The sequence below is a fragment of the Ambystoma mexicanum genome, chromosome 12, assembly GCF_040938575.1.
Source record: "Ambystoma mexicanum isolate Mex_15411 chromosome 12, UKY_AmexF1_1, whole genome shotgun sequence".
In the NCBI taxonomy this organism is placed as follows: Eukaryota; Metazoa; Chordata; class Amphibia; order Caudata; family Ambystomatidae; genus Ambystoma; species Ambystoma mexicanum.
Genome location: NC_090936.1, coordinates 852511597 through 852532625, shown reverse-complemented (window position 1 = coordinate 852532625; position 21029 = coordinate 852511597). Strand labels below are relative to the sequence as shown.

Here is a 21029-nt window from a genome sequence, read left to right as displayed (position 1 = left end):
CAAAAGGCTTTGGACTACAGGTGTTGGCAGTAAACCCAATTGGTAGCAGTCTGTACCACCCAGATTTACCTGGTCGCTGTGGCTGAGCAGCCAGACTTCTCTCAAGAAGAGTTAGACAGTATATAAAGTATACAAGATAGGTACCAAAATACAGTAGTACAAGCAAACACTGACCGGAGCTTGGGTATAAAAGTATATAATTATTTATTTTAAAACACACTTTGTAAAATACACTAACACTAATATGGCAAGCAAGTTCAAACAGTCACTATTAATATATATACATTCCTGATTACTTATTGAACAAGTCTTAGTTAAAACACCACTTATTTTCAGACAGAGGTGAGCGCTTAACCTAAGATGGCACTCCAATAAGTTAATTAAAAAGGGAGGCAAAAAGGCAGAATTAGGAAAATACACAATACCAACACTTTAAGAGAACCAGAGCAAATCAGAAAAGGCAGTCTACTGAGGAGCAAGAAAGTCATAGGTCAGGCCCACTCTTGGAGAGAGCAAGGTGGAATGTGTCCAAGATCACACAGTTGAATAGTACTTTAAAAAGTCTTTGCAGATAGCTCAAAAAGGGTTGGATCAGTTCAGGAAAAGTTAGTTAGCAGGTCCCAAGTCACCCCAGGATAGAGTCAAGGATTTACGGGACAACTTGAACAGTCTGTTGCAAGGGAGACCAGGCGGGAAAAAGTACCTGAAATGGTGAGAAAGCTCCAGCGGGGGCAGTTGTTCCTGGCAGCGGGTGCAAGTCGGTGGAGGAAAGCTGGAGGTCGTTGCACTGCCAGGGAAGAAACCAGCCGCAGAGTTTCCCGGTTAAAAGGTACTACCCTTTTATTCGCGGTAGTGGTGAAGCATGCCTATCCGGCCGCCGGGGTGCTTGCCACGGGCGATTCGACCACGAGACGATCCAGGAAGGCGAAAAGGAAGGCAAACTGGTTATCCCCACCAGTTCAGGGGAAGAAGACTCTCCGGGATGAAGATCTTCTCTGTCGTTCTCTGTCGTTGGGAAGTGGTGAGACGGTTCAGCAGGGCTCCACCAGTGGTGTCATCGTTGCAGGTCGGCTCAGCTTCTCCCTCTTCGGATTCTTTGGTCCTGTGGCGACTTCTGAAGTTCCAGTCCTCAAAGCCCTGCTTTTATACAGAAAACCCCCATTCATCAGTACTAGCTGTCACTCAAACATGCTAAGTGGTGAACCGGGCGGCTCACCACTGGGCGAATCACACAAGAGTACGACTTGAGTTGCCGAGGCAACTCAGTCCAGGGTGCCTAAACCCACCTCCCACACATCCTGTAGACCGAGACAGAGTGGCACCACTTTTGGAGGCTTCCAAAAAAAAAGTGGAACAAAGGGCTCGACATGGGTTGGAGTTACAGAGGCGAACACAAACGCCATTTTAAAACCTAGTCCTGGCAAAAAGACCCAACCGGGGAATAAATAATAAATAAATAACCCGGCGGTATCTTTAACATTGCACCAAAAAAGTGGTGCGTTTAAAATGAATGGGAAAATCCCATAGGGAATATTCTGGTGGAATATTTCGCGTGGTAACCACTGCCACCAGCCACAAACTCGACGAGTGGGGACTGCACAGTGCCCCCTTGGAAAACAGACCCAGGGGCAATCTAATTACCCCTACCAGTACTTCCACGATATGATGGTTTGTACTGGTTCTGTTCACAATTTAAGACTAGTAAAGTCAATGGTGACTTTACATGCCCTGGGAGACAGTAGTCAGTCCCAGGGTATGGAGTCTATGTTTGGGGGTCACTGACACCCCTGTGTTACTTCACTGAGGGTGCTGTGTAACACACTTACCAAAAATACATGAAACCCTATGGAGTAAAAGACCCCATAGCCCATAAAACACATTTCAAAGTCAAAGGATAATCTCAAATCATGTCTAAGAGTGGGAGAAAAAGAGTCTCACTTTTAGCAGGAGAAGAAAATAAACCCCAACAAATCCAGCAAAGCTGCTGGGGGGACTCACTAGGTTTGGGAAATTAGCCTTAACAGAGAATTCTCCCTAACACTACCTAATGAAATTCCCAAACAGAAAGTTGCGTTCAAACTTCTTCAGAATGAGATTAAATCTTGTCCATTGCGGGGTAGTTTTGGAAAAGCGAAACCAAGGGGATAAGTCAAAAAAACTGTGTTTGATTTGCACAAACCCTGCCAAACAAACACTAAGGCATTTATTAATGGACTGTGAATGTTCATGGACACATCGGTCAAGACTATTCAGGAACTTTGTGCGTAGAGAGGAGGATATTATATCCGACTTTTTGTGGGACAGACTCATATCTGGCACCAACGCCGCGCTGACGTCAGCAGCCATCCAGGTGTTAACCAACTGTGAAATAATCATTTAACCTGTATAGACAAGGAAAATAGTCCACTAAAACATTCTGCACGCAGACGGCACGTGGAAAAGAACAAAATCGAAAAGAATAAATGCCTAGAAAAAGTGGCAGGGTTAGCATAAAGGGAAAACAATGTCCTATTTTTTAGACAAAATGTGTACATTTGTAAATAAATTTTGTAATTTGTTTGTTTTACCTGGTTCTTTTTGTAAAGGCTCATTGTGCTAAAAAAATAAAAAAATAAAAATACAAAAAAAAAAAGTCTGAGGAGCTTGCGTCCCATTCTGGATCTGAGGCTCTTGGACCTTTATCTGTGCATGAGCAAGTTAAAAATGCTCACTTTAGCCCAGAGCCTCCAAGCTCTATGCATGACTGGCAGTTATCCCTTCACCTTCAAGATGTTTACTTCCATGTGCTGATCCCTCTCAAGCACAGGAAGTAAACGAGGTTTGTGTTGTGGTCCTCCGACTATCAATTAAAATTCCTGCCAGTCAGCCTTTCTTTGGCACCCAGCACCTTCACCAAACTGGTGGTAATGGTTGCAGCCCGCCTCAGGAGGGAAAGCATGCATGCTTCCCCTACCCAGACGACTGGCTCGTCGGAGCTCGCTCCCCAGACAAGGCGTCTGCACATCTGTACAGCTCGTGCAGCCTGTTGCAGTTTGTGATTCTCCTTGAACTTAAGGAAGTCCCATGTTTTGCTGTCACAGTCCCTCTGATGTATTGGTGTGGTTCTAGACACTAGCTTTTGCACAGCATTCCCTTCTGAGAATCAGATGGCAAACATTGTCCACATGGTTAATGTCTTCAATCCCAGATGATGGTTCTGGCCTCAGCCTTTCTATGCCTACTCTATCTCATGGCTTCATGCATTCTTTTGGTGCCAGGTGCTCAGCTATGCATGAGGTTACCTGAGTGGATAACTCAGTTGTCAGTGGTCACAGTTTCAGCACAACATGTCAGGCCTCTTGCAAGTCCCGGACTGCATATAACAGGATTTTGGATGGTAGTCCCAGAGAGACGACCTTTTGAGAGGGTTGCTGCCCCGGCAACCTTGGCCCCAACTGACAGTGGTTCACTGGTGCATCCTTAGAGTGTTGGGGTGCTCACCTGTTAGACCTTACGGTGAGCAGACTTTGGTGTTGAATGGAAGCCATAGAACACATCAGTTTGCTTGAGCTATGGGCGATCAGGCTGGTCATGGTTGCCTTCCTCCCCTGAGTATCGGTCAAGTGCGGGTTGATCTAACAGATAACATGGTGCAGAGAAGCAATGCAACTGTGGTTCTCAGCTCTGGAGAAACGCGTCTGTAACAGCGGCCCATTTAGCTGGGTCTGAGAATGTCGCAGTGGATGCTTGAGCAGGCAGACTTCGGCCCCCATGAATGGGGGCTTTGCTAGGAAGTTCTTGAGGAGATCTTCTCCTTCTGGGCGACTCCTCAGGTGGACCTCTTTGTCTCTAATGTTCACAGAAAGTGCAGGGAGCTTTGGGCGACGCTCTGACGACTGAGTGGGACTTCGATCTTCTCTGTGTTTCCACTAGTTCTGAGGAGGCAGTGCCTGTTTGGGTCCTCGTTTTATTTTATTTTAATTGCTCTGGGCGTGGTAACCGGTACTTCTGGACATGACCATCTGCCGTCCCCTTCCCCTTCACCACCCGGTGCCTCCTGTCGAGAGTGGACCTGTTCTCCCAGTCAGAAGAACAAGTTACTCTCTTACCTGGTAACGTTCTTTCGATGGGATGGTCCGACGACGTATTCCATATCTATGATAGTAATAACCACAGCTGTGCTGCTTCGGAAAATCTTTCTGCGTCGATTTGCCGTCCTCGAGGACCTCCTCCTACGGCCGACGTCACCGGATGTTATAAGTCGGACGCACGACGCCCATAGCCTCAGTTGTAGTTTTTTTCCCCAGAACGTGTGGCACCAATCTTCTGCCAGTATGACCACAGAAAGCCTTGTGGAAACGTAAGCTGCAATCGCATAAGAAATTCTATAGTGGGATAGGCAGGGAGGGAGCAATATGGAATACGTCGTTGAACCATCCCATCGAAAGAACGTTACCAGGTAAGAGAGTAACTTCTTGTTCGAGGGGATTGGGTCCTCCGCCGTATTCCATATCTATGACAGACTCCCAAAGCAGTACCAACGTAAGGAGGTGGGAAAAGAATTTAGAATATACAAATTTAGAATGCCCAATCAAATTGCGGAGTAAAGGACCGCCTTGCCAAAGGCCAGATCCTGCCCACGGATAGAATCGAGGGAGTAGTGACGTACAAAAGTATGGACCGAAGCCCAGGTGGCTGCATCACAGATGTTACGAATAGGAACACCCCTCTGCAGGGCAGTAGAGGCAGCCATACCCCTGGTAGAATGGGCCCGTAAGCCTACCGGAGGGTCCTTACCCGCCAAGCGGTAACATTCAGAAATTGCCAAGATAATCCATCGAGACAAAGTCTGATTAATAACAGCTTGTCCCAAACGCCTTACAGCGTAACCAATAAAGAGTTGATCGTCCACTCTGACCCGATACATGCGTGAAATGTAGAAGCTTAAAGCTCTCCTAGGATCCAGCCTATGGAGCCTCTCCTCTTCCTTACCAAGATGTGGAGGAGGATAAAACGCCGGAAGAATAACCTTCTGGCTTAAATGAAATTCCGACACACCTTCGGAAGAAAGGAAGGACGAACTCTAAGGACAACCCTGTCCTTATGAAACACAGTGAAGGGTGGCTTAACTGAAAATGCCTGTAACTCACTCACTCTGCGAGTGGAAGTGACCGCAACTAAAAATACAGTTTTAAGGGTTAACAGTCTCAAAGGACAAGAATGCAAAGGCTTAAAGTGAGCACCCGTTAGAAACTTCAGAACAAGGTTCAGATCCCAACCGGGCACCTGGAAAGGTGACGGAGGGAACAAATTAGTGAGCCCTTTCAGAAACTGAGAAATTAAAGGGATTTTGAAATAAGAACACTCCTCAGACGAGCGCTTAAATATAGACAGCGCCGCCAGGTAACCTTTAATGGTACCCACTTGCAGGCCCTTGTGGGCCAAAGAAAGCAAAAAAGACAGAACGACAGGAATGTCACATGAAAAAGGATCCACATTTTGAACCCTGCACCAGTCGCAGAACTTTCTCCAACGGCAACGGTACAGGGACTTTGTTGCCGGCCGTCTGGCCGAAAGCAACACCTCCATCACGTCTTCAGGGAGGTCCCAATCCTTATACCTCAATCTTTCAGAAGCCAAGCGTGAAGGATGAGGGATCTGACCTCTGGATGGAGAACCTGACCCCCCACCCGTGAGAGCAGATCGTCTCGGTAGGGAAGACAACGTGGAGGGCAGATGGACAAGTTTAGAAGGTCCGGGTACCACGTCCTCCGGGCCCATGCCGGCGCAATGAGGATCATCTGGGAACCGAACCTCCGTAACCTCTGCAGCACTTGCGGAATGACAGAGACTGGAGGAAACGCGTACAGCAGTGGGAGAGACCGCTCCACCACGAACGCATCCCCTAAGGCTCCTCTCGGAGGAAATTCCCGCGAGCAGAACCTTTCGCACTTCCGGTTGACACTGGAGGCGAAGAGATCCACTTGAGGGGTCCCCCAAAGGGCAAAGACCTCCAGGAGAATCTCCTGAGCCAGCTCCAACTCGTGAGAGATTGTGCTCTGCCTGCTCAGAGCGTCCGCCGTCTCGTTTTCGTCTCTGGCCAGATGAACTGCCGAGATCGAAAATTTACTGCTGGATGGCCCAGAACCAGAGTTGCATCGCCTCCCTGCATAGAGGAAGTGACCCTGCCCCCCTTTTTGTTGAGGTAGTGCATGGCCACCGTGTTGTCCGTCAGAATCAGGACATTCTTTTCTCGCACAGTCGTCCGAAAAGCCTTCAGGGCAAGCCTGACGGTCCTCCGCTCCAACAGATTGATATGGAGTCTGGACTCTGACGGAGACCAACGACCACTGACTGTCAGCTAGTTGGCATGAGCTCCCCATCCTGTGAGGGATGCGTCCGCCACGATTGTCACCTCCGGCCAGGGTAGCCAAAACAGAGCCGCCCTCATCAGATTGCCTTCCACGGCCCACCATAGAAGGTCCTGGGCGACCGAGGGCGGCACCTGAACGGGGTCCAACATCCTGCCAGAGGACTGTGACCACTGAAGCTTGAGAGAGCCCATTGCAGAGATCTCATCCGCAACCTGGCCTCTGGCACCAGAAGAATGCAGGATGCCATGAGGCCGAGCAGCCTCAAGAACTCGAACGCTGGGAGACTCTGGGCATGTTGAAACTTGTGCACCATCTGCTGAATGTGGTGAGCCCTCACCTGGGGAGGAAAAGACTGCCCCAGGGACGTGTCGAGCACTATTCCGATGTACTGGAGCCGCTGAGTTGGTGTCAAGTGAGACTTCTTTAAGTTGAGGGAGAAGCCCAGCCTGTGAAGGGAGGGGCAGGTGACGGACAGATGATCCAGGACTTGCTTGGGACAGCATGCCCTGATTAACCAATCATCCAGGTAGGGGTAGACGTGAATCCCCCTTTCCTGAGATACGCTGCCACCACCACCAGGAGCTTGGTGAAAACCCTCAGGGCGGAGGTCAATCCGAATGGCAGGACCCAAAACTGAAAGTGCGAGTCACCAACCGCGAACCTCAGGTACTTCTTGTGCTTGGGATGGATCGGCACATGAAAATAAGCGTCCTTGAGGCCGAGAGACACCAACCAGTCCTGAAGTTGAATGGCCTGGAGGACTTGAGAGAGAGTAACCATCTTGAACATGTCCTTCCTGAGGAGTTTGTTCAAACCGCGCAAGTCCATGATGGGTCTCAATCCCCCGTCTTTCTTCGAAATCAAAAAATAAGGGGAATACCATCCCTTCCTCTCCGCTACAGGCACCAGTACTATGGCGCCCTTCTCCAGCAGGGCTTGTATTTCCTGCGCAAAGAGCGGATCCGGACTCTTCAAAGAGAGATTCCCTGATGGATTGTCGTGAGGACTCTGCCAAAAGGGAAGACAGTAGCCGTAGGCTATGATCTCCAGAACCCACACATCTGAAGTAATGGCACGGATGCTGTGCCAACCTTGTACCAACCGGCGAACCATGGGACATGTCCTCATGACTGAGCAGAAGCGGCTGCGGCGTTGCCTGAGGGCAAAGAGGCAACTGCTCGCGCAGTCTTGGCACCTAGAGTACCTTGTTTTCCACCTCTGGCACTTCTACGGTTGCCCCTTTCACTTGCAGCTCCTCTCGCTTTACTAAAGGATGAGTAATAACGAAAGGAACCTCCCCTCCATTGCTGTCCCCTAGGACGAAAAGGCAGAGTTTGGCGGACTGCAGCGCCCAACGACTTCGCTGCAGCTTTGGAGGTCTGCAACCTCTCAAGGCTCTTGTCAGCCTTGCTGCTAAAAAGATGTTCACCATCAAAGGGCATGTTGAGGAGCCTGGCTTGCACATCAGGAGCAAACCCTGACTTCCTCAACCACGCAAACCTGCGTATTACGGTGCTCGCCGCCATGGACCGGCTGACACAGTCTGCCATGTCCAAACCCGACTGAACAGACTCACACATGGCATCCTTGCCATCCTAAATAATAGCAAGAAAACCATCCCTTTCGTCCCTTTCACGAATATGTTCAGCCGCTAAGGAAATACAGTTCCACAGAGTGTGCATGAAATGTGCCAAGGCACATAGGGAGTTGGCCGCCTGAAGAGCCATACCCCCTGAAGAAAACACTTTCTTCGCCCAGCCATCAAAACGCTTGTCGTCCCTATCAGGAGGGATGGTAGGATACGACGCCTGCTTTGCTGGGGCCGTAGCCACCTGCACCACCAAACTCTCCTGAGTTGGGTGCGTGGTCAAGTAGCAGGGGTCATTACTGGCTGGACGGTATTTTCGCGGCTAAGACTTGCCCACTGCCGGGAGACTCTCCGGAGCAGTCCAAGCCGCTGCCACTCTTCTTTGCAGAGCCTTATGGAATGGCAGTACCGGGTCAGTTGGCGGACCTTGGTCGAGGATATCCGTCAGGTCATCCTGCACAAAATCAACTGGTGGCGCAGACCACCCAAAATAATCCATGACCCTCGACCTAAGGCGCCTGCTACGAGGACTCGGCATGGGTGCCAGGCTCAGGCCTACAGAACTCCACCTCCGGAGAGGTGTCCAGACCGCTGGCGTCATGCATTGACTGACGCAGGGCCTCAATCTGGCAATGACCAGAGATGATGTCGTCTGGCACTGTGTCAGGAAGCAACCCATCTTTAGAACCCTCATCCACCTCAGAAATGTAATCCAGAGGCTGGAATGTGGGCACAGAATAAGGGACAAAGACATTTTTTGCCTTGGCCAGAGCCTTTCTAGGGGGTTCCACCATGCCACGGGGAACCTCCGACAGAACAGCCTCGAAAGGCGTTGAGGGCATCGATGGAGTCGACGTCGAGTGCGGCGCCGACAGCATCGACGGCTTCGACACAGGCCTCGAGGCCGGAGCCTCGAGCGTGTCTCTCGACAGCCTAGGTGTCGATAACGTCGAAGACTTCCTCGGAGGCGGGGCCTCGAGAGAGTCCATCGACTACCTCGTCGCCGCAGGCGTCGATGTCTTGAAGACTTCACAGGTTCACGCAGACTCGAGGGCGTCGAGGACCGGGACCTGGAACGGACATGACTAGAACGATTCCTCTTGTCCGAGCGGGACCTCTCCCGCGAATCGTGCCAACCACCCGAGCCCGAAGGCGTACGAGCGGTCTCTCTAGTACGGTCACGGCCGACCCCTTTCGGAGGCGCGGACGGACCGGAGCCCTGTGACTCAAGAATTGGCAACATTTTCTTACTGAAGGAAGCCCATTCCTCCGGAGATGAACGCTTGGTGAGATAAGAGACCCGCCGACGGGCAGAGTCCTCGGATGAGGATGGGGAAGGCGACCGATGACGGCGCTTCCGGGAATGCCTCGAAGAGGCAGAGGAGTGGCAGTACCTACTCCGGGACTGAGACCCCCTAGACTTATGACGGCAATGCAGAGAGTCGCCCCTCGAATCATCCGTCAAAAGCCCAGTGGACCTTGACTTACGGGGCTTCGACACCTTACCGACCGTCAGCTTCTTCTTACGCTCCCGCAAGGCTTTGGACGTAAGCGACTGGCAGTCGACATAATCATCCGTGTCGTGGACCTCCCCGAGGCACCATAGACAGGCGTCGTGCGAGTCCGTCACCAACATCTTGGACCCGCAGTCCCCGCACGTCTTGAAGCCCGTATGCGGGGTGGAAGAAGAGGAAGACATCCCGATAAACTTCAAAAACGAACAGATTCGAAGAACCAAAAGAACAGAAACTCCAAAGAGTCGAGGCGCGCTGAGATCTCCGAAGCGAACACGTTCGCGGAAATAACGGAACTGAGGCTACGGGCGTCGTGCGTCCTACCTATAACATCCGGTGATGTCAGCCGTCTGAGGAGGTCCTCGAGGACGGCGTATCGACGTCATCGACGCAGGACGCAGACGCCGAAAGATTTTCCAAAGCAGCACAGCTGTGGTGAATAGTGTCATAGATATGGAATCTGTTGGAGGACCCAATCCCCTTGAAGGTAGGTCTTCTGCCTGACCCTCAACAGGTGGAATCTTCATGCTTGACTGCTGAGATACTGAGAAAGGAGGAGTGGGATTTGCCAGTTGACATCCTGGATATACTCCTTTCAACCCGGCGTGCAGCACTAAGTCCATGCATGCCTGCAGGTAGTGTAAATTCCCGGCTTGATGTTGGGAGGGGGATCTGGACCTCTTTACCTGTTCTCGTCCTTCATTTTGGATTCCTTTTTTTTATTGGTTCGGATGTGCCTACAAATCAATACTGCAAAGGGTTACCTAGCGGCCATATCTGTCTTTGAAAGGACCCCTGAGCAAGGCTTCGTGCTCCCCACTGTAATGCAATTTTTGCAGGGATTGTGCAACCAGTTTCTTAATGCCAAATTGTTGTTCCTGTGTGGAGCTTGAATTTAGTATTCTCTGTTAAATCTCCCTACTTGTTTTATCCAAGGAGAAGGTGACTTAGAGTGAGGTCGTCCTTTTTTGGTAAATAGGTTTTAGATGTCCATTTCCCTCAAAAGATCCATATATCCTGTACTTTTTTGTTCCTCCTCGCCCTTTCCAGGTTGAAGAGTAATTCCATTGGCTGTACCCAGTGCTGGCCCTCAGCTACTACATCACTCGTCGAGGGTATGGGGTCCAAGTCTCAGGAATTTTTCAAGCAGCTGCTTGGGCCTTGCTGCATATGTTTGCTAAACAACATCAAGAAGCTCAGCTCATCTCGAGCCCCCGGACCAGATGGTCTGACAAATGCCATTGTTAAAAAAAATCCTGAAGAATGGGCAGACTTTTGCTATCAACTTTTCAAGATCATACTAAATAATGGGAAAGTTCCCACAACATGGAAGCGTGCCATTATTGTCCCCATCTTTAAAAAAAAGGCTCAAGGCTTGAACCAAAGAACTATAGGCCAATAGCGTTACTCGATATAGTGGGGAAAGTCTTCGCTACTCAGCTATTAGGCCAACTAACAACATGGATCAAGCAAGCAGATGTCGCCGATATGAGACAAACTGGATTTGTAAAAGGCGTGGGCTGCAGTCTAAACTTATTTATTCTGAATGTCCTGAAAATGGAAGCAATAAGAAAGAAAATGCCGATATATGTTGCCTTGATTGATTTGGCCCACGCCTTTGATGGTGTAGACCGTGAGCTTCTATGGGCCAAAATGTCCAATCAAGGCTGTCCTCCGTGCTTAATTGCTGCCATAAAAGCGCTCTATTCTGAGACATCAGTACAAATCCGGCTAGACACAACAAGAAATGTAACCAGACCCATAATAACATCACGAGGAGTGAAGCAAGGGTGCCCATTGGGAGCAACGCTGTTTAATTGTTTCATCTCCGATGTAAGAAGAAGCGTAGAAGAAGCTCACTCCTTACCACCCAAAATCAACGGCAACCACATTAGCACAATGATATATGCTGATGATATTGTGCTCCTCGACACAACACCAATTGGGCTCCAAAGGAAAATTGATGCCTTAGGAAAATACATCGACCAAAATAGTCTCGAGATAAATGTAAAGAAATCAGAGATACTGGTGCTCAAAAATCTTCAAGGGATGAAAAAGAACACCAGAATAAAGAAGTTTAAATGGATGCTTGGAAAAGAGACCCTAAACATGGTCAAGGAAGCAAAATACCTGCAAATCACAATAAACTCAAATATCAATGACTAGCCTATGATGAAGAAAATCGCATCCAAATGCAACCAGTTGGCTGCACAAGCTGTTAGATTGCATACTAAATATGGCAAGTTCTCGCTGCTGCCTGTCATCCGCTTTTACAGGAACAAAATCGTTTGATTCCTGACCTATGGTTCTGAGACGCTGTTTGGTTGTCACTATGAAATCTGGACAAGGTGCGAACATGTTATTTGGAGAAGGATCCTAAATTTATCAAAAGGTATTCCAACAGCCTGCATGAGATATGAGGTTAGCCAATCATCTATGGCAGATGTAGTGATGTGGAATGCTCTGGTGTTATACCGAAAGGTGATTGGAGGAGATAACATCCCTTAATTTAAAATACTAAATGATGTGACAGCTACCGAGGTGGATAGCCTTCTAAATCAATGGAAAACTGCTTGTGAGAACATTCTAGAGCAGTTGAATACGGATAAGAAAGGGCTAATATGTAACCCATATGCAGTAAAAAAAAAAAGCAGGATGAGAAAGACTGGAGAATGAGAAACGCTCCGGTAGAAGCCAAAAAACTGTACGTGATACCGGAATATATGGTGAAGTTCCCTTGCAAGAACACAAGATCAACATTCTTAAAATGCAGATTGAATCACCTTGCCACACGTGATGTTAGATACTGCATGAAGGATCTGGAAATAAAACCCAGCCTAATGTAATCTCCATGAAGAATCCCTGAAACATCTAGTCCTTTTCTGCCCTATGATGAGAGAAGAAAGAACGCTTCATATGGGCTCCAAACTGGGTAAATATCCAGCTCGATGTACAGAGGACGGGTGGTGGATTCTACACGAGGGAACTAACAACAAAATAACGTTTGCACTCTCATCCTTTTTGGAAAAGCTGAAACAGAGCCTTGTGAAAGCAAATGTGCAAAAGGACTGAATGTAACCTGGGACGATGTGCAGGATATCTCATTCTTTGTTTTCTCCCCTACAAGATTTTTTTTTGTGAAACTGTAATTAATTTCTAAACAGAGCTTAAAAAAATACTCTTTTTAAAGGTTTGTAATAAACCAATAAAAAAGAAAACAAAAACATTTCTTCACGGATATCTTTTCTGTTCAGGACACTATTTTCGGGAAGGGAGGTCCTACAGAGTATCTTCTCGCTCTCCTCCCTCCTCGATTTATGTGCTATGGGAGTCTATCAAAGATTAGGAATCTGTGGGAGGAAGGAATCCATAAGTAAAACAAATGACTTACTTGTCAGTAATGTTCTTTCTCACGGATGTGCCTCCCACAGATTCCTCATCACTCTCCCAACATGTCCTTCTTGGAGGATAGCGTGTACACCTCATCTGCCCTCTGTGCCTCAAAGACTGAGTGCTGGGGAAAAAGGTGGAACTGAGGTCATAGGGGCATGGCCGCTCTAGCATACTGGTCCCGCCGTCACTCACTACTGGCACAGGGCAGGTAGAGGCACTCAGCGGGACCAACATCGAAGAGGCACTGCACCTTCTGATGGCAAAGAAGTTTCAAAAGACAGCTAGCGCTAGAGGTAGAATATCATAGACAATCCTTGGGAGGGATACCTATCAGAAAAAACATTACTAAGAGGTAAGTCATTTGTGCTTGTCAATGTTGACCTTTGTGCACTTTAGGTGAAGATCATGCACTGAAATGCAGTAATTTCTAGAAGAGGAGTAATTCTAATATGCAAGCAAAACCATTTAAAAAGTGACACTTTTTATTATTTGTTTCATAGAGCAAGTTTGAGCTTAGTACATTTAAACAAACTGCAAAGAATTTCACTGCTGCTAGCAGAATCATGTACTGTGACATCTACACATTTTTTCTTATTTATCTCATGTCATTTGAAAACATTGCAGTCTGGCAGAAGCGGAAAGACTGTGCCAGAGCTAGAAAAGACTATTGGTTTGATGAAAAAAGTTGTGGAAAAGGTTCAGAGAGAGAATGACGAACTGAAAAAAGCCCCAGGAGTTGTCTCCAATGAAAAACTGGCAGCCCTTGAAGAGGAAAACGAAAAGCTTAAGGTACTCTTGTTAAAATAATATATTGTGCTCGAACCACCAATTGGATCCCCACATTCTGTAAAGTTAACAGTGCAGCATATTTCTTCTAACAAGACCTTATTGGTACTTGCTTGTGTAAATGTCCCAATAGATCACACTAGAGGCCTTTGGTAAAATGTGCTGTAGAAATGTGGCTAATAACCAGTGTTTTAAATGGGCCGATCTTAGCCGGCACTTGTAATTTTCTATTGAAAGAGAGTATCGGTACTCAGGTATATAGCGCTAGAAAAATGAAAGCATTTCATAAAATGTTGTACCATTGCTCTTGCAACATCCACTGTGGGAAGCTGTGCTTGTTCCCCCACCTCTTGCTCCCACCCTCTGTGTCCCATCCCATACTGCTTCCTACCAACGCCTCTTGTCTGTTTTCTTAATGTCATTATTATGCCAGGTCTCACAAAAGCAGTTAGGCCATTGTAGAACAACTGACCAAGCCTTCACACAGGACCCCCTCTGTTCAGACCCCTTTCCATGCCTCTTTGTCCTTCCCAACCTTCCTTATGCCACTATACCCACCCTTGATAGATAATCTTTGTCATGAAACCTGAAAATAGCTTACTTACAAACTTAAATATAGTCTAGGGGACTATATTTAACAAATCTTCCACACGTAGCCTGGGACTAGTTTTTTTCAAGCATGCTCACTCTTTTGTTAATGGGCACATTATAACAACCACTAAATAAATAAAATTAACATTTGTGATTTCCTCTCACTAGTACAGTAAGTCTGGCTTCATTTCTATCAGTTAATTTCCGGAATGGCCATGTGATAACACTTTCGTCCCCACCTGTGATTCGTTCTACTTGAGTCATGTTCTTGATACTCTTCTGGCAGTAAATCAATAAATGATTTTCCGAATTTTCAAACTCATGATTTCTGTGCACTTTTCTGCAACTTGGCCATCTACAACAGTGCTTGCAATTGAAAATAAGAACTGCCGGTATTCACCAGTTTAGGTTTAAGTGGGTGGGATTTTGGTCCCAGCAGAATCCAAAAATGTCTCTCGTTCTTGGACCGACAGCTCTCCACTCCCCACTTCTATTAATCTCACTCTGTCTTCCTCTCTATTTGTGTATATCTCCATTTGGCTTTCTATGTGTACCTCATTTTGTCTCCGTTTTCATTTCACATTCTTCGTCACCCTCTCTGTGCCCCTTTCTAGTTGTCTGTATCAACCCTTCTCCCCCTGCCGCAGCCCCCTGCCCCAGCCGTGAATATCACCTGTTTTGCACAGCACCAAATATGTACACCTGGCAGTGGGCAAAAAACATTGCAAATTGCCCAGCAATGATGCATAATGACAGCAGTGGGTCATGATGGGTAACATCAATAACGTTATGTTATCCTGTGTTATACTGTGGTGATGGGTGCAGTCTTCTAGCGCCTGACCTCGTCCAAGAGGTGGCATATTGTGACCCCACCCTGGTACGTGGTTAAGAAATAAGTAGGTTGACTGTTGAGGTGAAAGAAAAGGAGGAGGATTAGACAGTGAACACAATTAAGTGAGGGGAAAACGATTGGGATGCGGGAAGGGATAGTGGTTATAGTATCACGAATGCATGGTTTTTAATTATGATTATTCAGCTTGAGGGAATATTTCTGTAATACACGGCAAGGGTTACTGTGAAGATAATGTCTAGACCAGCTGATACTAGATGTTGTTTTTCTTGAAATGTATTTGTATTCGTTTTCCATGAAAGACAACATTCCGGGACCCAATAACATAACCCCCCAACCCCTGCCCTGTCCTTTCCCCCCTCCTTCACTACCCCTCTAAGCCACAACCCACCCCCACCACTCCCTCTGCTGTCAAATGATGCTCTACCATGCCCTCGTACACATTGCATGTCACTCTGTGCTCTCCTGGTGGCCGATCAATCCTTTTTAGCATTCCATTATGTTTCACTCCCATCCACGACTCTCCTGTAATGATTTACAGGGTTTTCAAGTCCTGTGTGGAAGCCAAATTGTTCAATAATTGCCCCCAGTCCATTTCCAAATCATTCTCCCCCTCAGGGTCTCTATTTTTACACAAGTTCTCCACCTCTGCCAATCTTCACTTGTGCATGTCTTGCTACCAGTGCCTCAGCAGCGGGCCCTCCGCCCCTTTCCATGAGATGGCTATTCGGCTTTTGGCTAGTACTAATAGGAAACTGGCAATTTTATTTCTCACCTTATACCTCTTTTTCTCCAGTAGAAGGCCCCACAAACATAGCCTATGCACACATTCATAATTGCTCCTCAGCAGCGTATTAAGGCGTCCCACTACCTCCCCCCATTATCTGGGCAGCTCCAAACCATATGCCAGAAACCTGCGTGGCCCTACCCGCACTGTGGACACCAATGAGTCACTGATGGGTCTATGACTTGCATCTTTTCCGCTGTCATGTATGCCCTGTAAGTAATGAAATTGAGTGAGCTGGAAGTGTGCATTCCTAGATGTCTTTCTCATTTGCTCCTACATCTTTGCCCATGTTTTGTCCCCAATTGGCGACCTCACATCTCTCTCCCATTTCGCCTTCACCGCCAGTTCCTTATCCGCCCTTGCAGCCTGTAACGCTGCATACACCCTCCCTCTAACTCCTTCGAGCCCCAACAAGGTGTGCCCGAGTGGGTTCTCCTCCAGCTCCCCTGGTATGTCTTCCCACAGTTCCGCTAGCCGTTGTTCCACCCTGGCGTATGTGAGGAAGTGGCCACTTGCCACCCTTTACACCTGCCTCCATTTATTGAATGCCATCAGCTTTCCCCCCATGAAGAAATCCTCCACTGTGGTGCATTGTCTCTCCTTCAAGGTTGCCAACCCAATACTGCTCAGTGCTGTCCTGATAATTGTGTCGAATCCAGTAGGTATCCCCTCGTCATACAGGCCTTTGACTTTCAGCTTCCCTGAGAGCCATTTGCACACCTCCCTAAAGACATTAGTGTCTCCTTTCTACCCTATAGGGATCCACAACAGCTCCATGCCCTCCCTAACTTCCACAATCCCTCCCAATAGGCCTCTAATCACGGCTTGCAGGGCTGTATTCTAGAGTGCCACAGATTGTAATTGTGACGCCATAAAGTAGAATTCAAACTCTGGCATGTTAAGACCCTCGCGCCTGCGCCGTAATGCTACTCGCCATCTCCTGGTGTTCCATAGTAACTCCATTAATGTCCTGTCCAACCTTCTTAAAAACACTTTTTTGATAGCATACAAGATGTTTATGAAGAAATATAACATTCTCAGCACCACCACCATTTGAGCTGCCCTCCCTATCAACGAGAGTGGGAGCTTCCTCCAAAACTGCACTGCGACCCCTATGCCTGAGAGTGCCCCATATTGTACATAAATGTCTCTTCAATATCCCGGAAGATCTGAATTCGTACTGGATATAGTTGGTGTGGTTGCATGAGGGACTTGAGAGGTGCTCAAGCTGGCCCTAGTGGTGTGTAAGCTTTTCATAGATTATTTTGTAAAAAATAGTACCTGTATCATGCCAAGAACTGGGTTTGCCAAGCCAGCTGACAGAAATGTCAGCGCCAGTACATAGACGTGCATAAAAGTATGCATGGGGAATACATGGGGTAAGGATAAGAGGAGAAATGATGAGCTAGAGTCAAATTAATATTAGAGTCCAAGTAATATGGGCTATGTATCATTCACTGTGATTTAATACATTTGTTTATTTGGGTTTCAGCACACACAAAGAAATTCAGCACAGTATACAGGACTGCCAGTATCAATACATACATAAAACCAGGGAACATTGGACTACGTAACAACCATCCCCCCACCCTCTGGGAATACTGCCAACTACCCCAGGCCACCCCCCCCCCCCACCTCCATCTCCCCCTTCATAGGCATGTTGCCAACCTATTCCACCCTCTCTGGATGGGGGGTTTAAATCTGCAGAAAAGCATAGCTCATCAAGCAGCTGGCCCCATTCCACTGTCACCCCTTCTTCAAACTCCGGGTCCCTGGTTGTTTGTAAAATGTCCAACGCCATTCCCCAGCTTGGGATATCCTCCTTCCAATGTATCACAGACAGACGTTGGGGCTTCTTCCAAGCAATGGCTACCTGCCTTTTGGCTAGTATCAGCATGATTTGAGGCAATCGGTTTCTTATTTTATGTTGCTTCTCCCCACCCCCGGGAGTAATCCCCATAAACACACCTTCGGGCTGCACTCGAGACTGGAGCCAAGCAGTCCGTTAATCTTAGAAATCCGCGCTTGCCAGTAATTTGCAACAACTGAGCATCCTCAAAGCATGTGCCATATGCCTGCAGGTCCCGTCACACATCGGGGGCAGTCCTGACTTAGGTCACTTTTCATTGTATGTAGCTTGACCGGAGTCACATATATACCCGATGTAGGATGTTAAATTGGATGAGTTGGAACCTAGAATTCCTTTAAACCTTTACGCACTTGCTCCCAGATTTTAGTCCATTCCCCCACTGATATCGGACAGCCTATGTCCCTCTCCCATTTACTCTGAACAATCAGATCCTTTGAGGGGTATGCACTCCTCAATGCCTAGTAAATATGAGAGACCATCCCCCCCACCGTCCTGTGCAAGGAGCACCTGCAACATTGGGTTCAACTGTGGTTCCTCTGGGATTTGCGGCCATATGATAGTCAGTCGTCTGGTCATCATTCTGTATGTTAAAAAATGCCCCTTCGGGCACCCCATATCGAGCACTCCACTCCTCAAACGGCATTAGTCTCCCATCCTCAAACAGGTCACCCACTGTCCTATACCCCTTTTCCCCCAAGTTGGATACCCCATCCTCCTCAATACCAAGCAAAGCCGTTGGTCCACACCCCATGGCAGATCAGCACTATAAAGGCCGGTCACCCGCAGTTTCCTCAAAAGCTTCTTCCAGAGTGTCCTCACCACCTGAATTACATCCGTGGCCCCTTTCCCTCCCACCATATCCCACAACAGATCTATCCGCTTCCGATAAGCTGGAGAGGCTCCCAAAAGCCCCGCCAGCAGTTTGCAGTTTCTCCCTTGCATTCGTCCACATCAGATTCACCGATTTCTTTTTTTTAGGTGAATGAGCCATACAGAGAAGTATTTCAATGTCCTGATAAGGTCGGATTGGAATAAGGTCAGACAATTTATAAGAGCCCTGAATGGTAAGGTTTTGTGTTGATTGCACTAAAATTCTTTTTTACTTTTTATTGCATTTCAACAACCGTACAATAGGCATTCTACAGCAATGAAAGGAAAAACAAACAAGGAGAGCAGGAAGTAGGTAGCAAACATACTTCTTCTCTCAGTGCTCACGAGTGTCCGATCTCGGAGTATTTGGTAGGTGTTCATGTGATACTTATTGCCACTGCCCTCATGTACTTATTCCTGTCGCCCGCCTCCCGACCCTCACTGCCCCGCAGCCCAGTTGCTCTCAGCAATGTCTCATTCTTCCATTTCATAACTAAGCACAACCCAACTTGGCATGTTTACCATCCTGCCCCACCCACCCCAAACCCACCATTCAACCCCCCCATCCCTTCTCATCTGCCACTCCGGACTCTACTTTCTGCTACCCTGTTGAGCACAGGGTGGGTGGCCTGTCGTCTGGGGTTGCAAACATCATCTGAACTAGTGTGTTCCACGCTGTCACTTCATTACCGACCAGCAATGTGTACCCTGTACACCGCCTTATGCCACACCACTGTCTCGGCCTCCACCCATTTCTTTGTCTTCCCATCATGCCTCTATACAGGGACCCTCTGCTGACCTCCATGCTAGTGTAATCCTTTGTTTGGTCAAGGCACAGATGAGGTCTTTCATCTTTGTTAGATGTGCTTCCCCACGCCACAGTGGGACCATTCCTAGCAGGCATGCCCCAGGTGGCCTCTCCCACATGTCTATCCCTCTCCTTATGACTCTGGCCGCTATATTCTGGCAGAAGGCCCTGATCACCAGGCATGACCTAAACATGTGCAGCATCCCTGTCGTGTTGCTTGCGCATCTGGGGCTTCTGTGCACTTCTGCTCCCAGGAACTTGAAATGGCATATTGGGTTATATATGCTCTATGTGTGACTTGTAGTTGTATCTGCTTACACCTGGTGTTTGTAGACACTTTCCTCATTTATACCAGCAGTTTGGCCCATTCCCCATCTGTGAAAGGTCGCCCCAAGTCTCCCTCCCACTTGGCCCTCACCTTGAGTTCATGCTGACCAAGTGCATCTAGCATCATCTCGTACAGCCTCCAAATCGATTGTCCCCCTTTCGCAACATCCAACATAGTATCCCCCTCCACACCCGTCTTCAGCCCTGGCCATCTGTCCTGTTTTAATCAGTCTATGGTATGACAAAAACTGGCCATTTGGAATGTCATATTTCTCTGTCAGTTCAGGGAATCCCACCCATGCTCCCTCCTGGTATAAGTCTCCCAAGGTGATTATCCCATTTGATTCCCAGTGGAGCCAGAGGCTGCGGACCTCCCCTGGTTCCTCCTGCGAATTGCCATCAGGGGTATATTAGCAGAGTACGGGTCCCGTTTCCCCACCATCTTCCACAGTCAGCACCAAATTCTCTGTCCCAGAGCTGTGAGCGCTGGTATCTCCTGCAGACTGCTGTCCCCCCACCCAAAGGACCTCTTTCAGGTAGTAGGGTCTGACTTTGCCCCGCAACAACCCAGTATCCAGTGGGCCTTCATCTGCCCGCCAAGTCATGACGAACTGCAGTAGGCCAGCCAGGTAGTATGCCTCAAAATGTAGTAGTTTGATCCCCCCATCCCTATAATCTCTGCTCAATGTGCCCAGCGATATCTTGTACCTCTTAAGTCCCCAGATGAATCTCCTCACCAGCGAGTCCAGTTTTCGAAATAAAACTGCCCCGGGATATCATAGGGTATATTTACAAAATGGTATAGGAGGCGCAGCAGTACCACCATCTTTATTATCTCAGCTTGGCCCATCATAGACAAAGGCAGCCTCTGGTAGAATTCCATGGATCTTTCGACCCCCTCAAGCGCCCTCAGTGTGTTCATTTTGTGTTCCTTCCCAGGATCACAATAAATATCTATTCACAGGTACCTAAAGGGCTCCACCGCCCACTCAGCCCCAAATTCGGTGGGCACCTTTGCACTAGCCCTGCCAGGCTCGCCAATGGGAATAGCCTTGATTTTTCCTTGCTGATGGTTATGCCTGACAACCTTGCTAACCCATCCGGGACCTGTAGCATGTACGGCAGATTTTCCTCCGGGTTTTGTACTTATAGCAGCACATCATCCGCATACAGCGAGATCACATGTGTGTTGCCGCCCACTGGTATGCCCGCTTCTTTAAAAACGCCCTAAGCAGAGCCGCCAAGGGTTCAGCGCTAAGATGAACAGCATGGGGGAAAGTGGACACCCCTGT

The 21029-nt window shown here is 48.1% G+C and overlaps 1 protein-coding gene across 4 annotated transcripts in view; it reads left to right on the top strand.

Moving 5' to 3' along the window:
* The window catches only part of CEP290 (centrosomal protein 290), a 3224991-nt gene that overhangs the window by 2764811 nt on the left and 439151 nt on the right, over window positions 1-21029 (top strand). For all 4 annotated transcript variants that reach the window (XM_069629332.1, XM_069629331.1, XM_069629333.1 and 1 more), the window contains one exon: window positions 13473-13637. In XM_069629332.1, the coding sequence (XP_069485433.1) occupies window positions 13473-13637 (165 nt within the window). The remainder of the gene's footprint in view (window positions 1-13472; window positions 13638-21029) is intronic.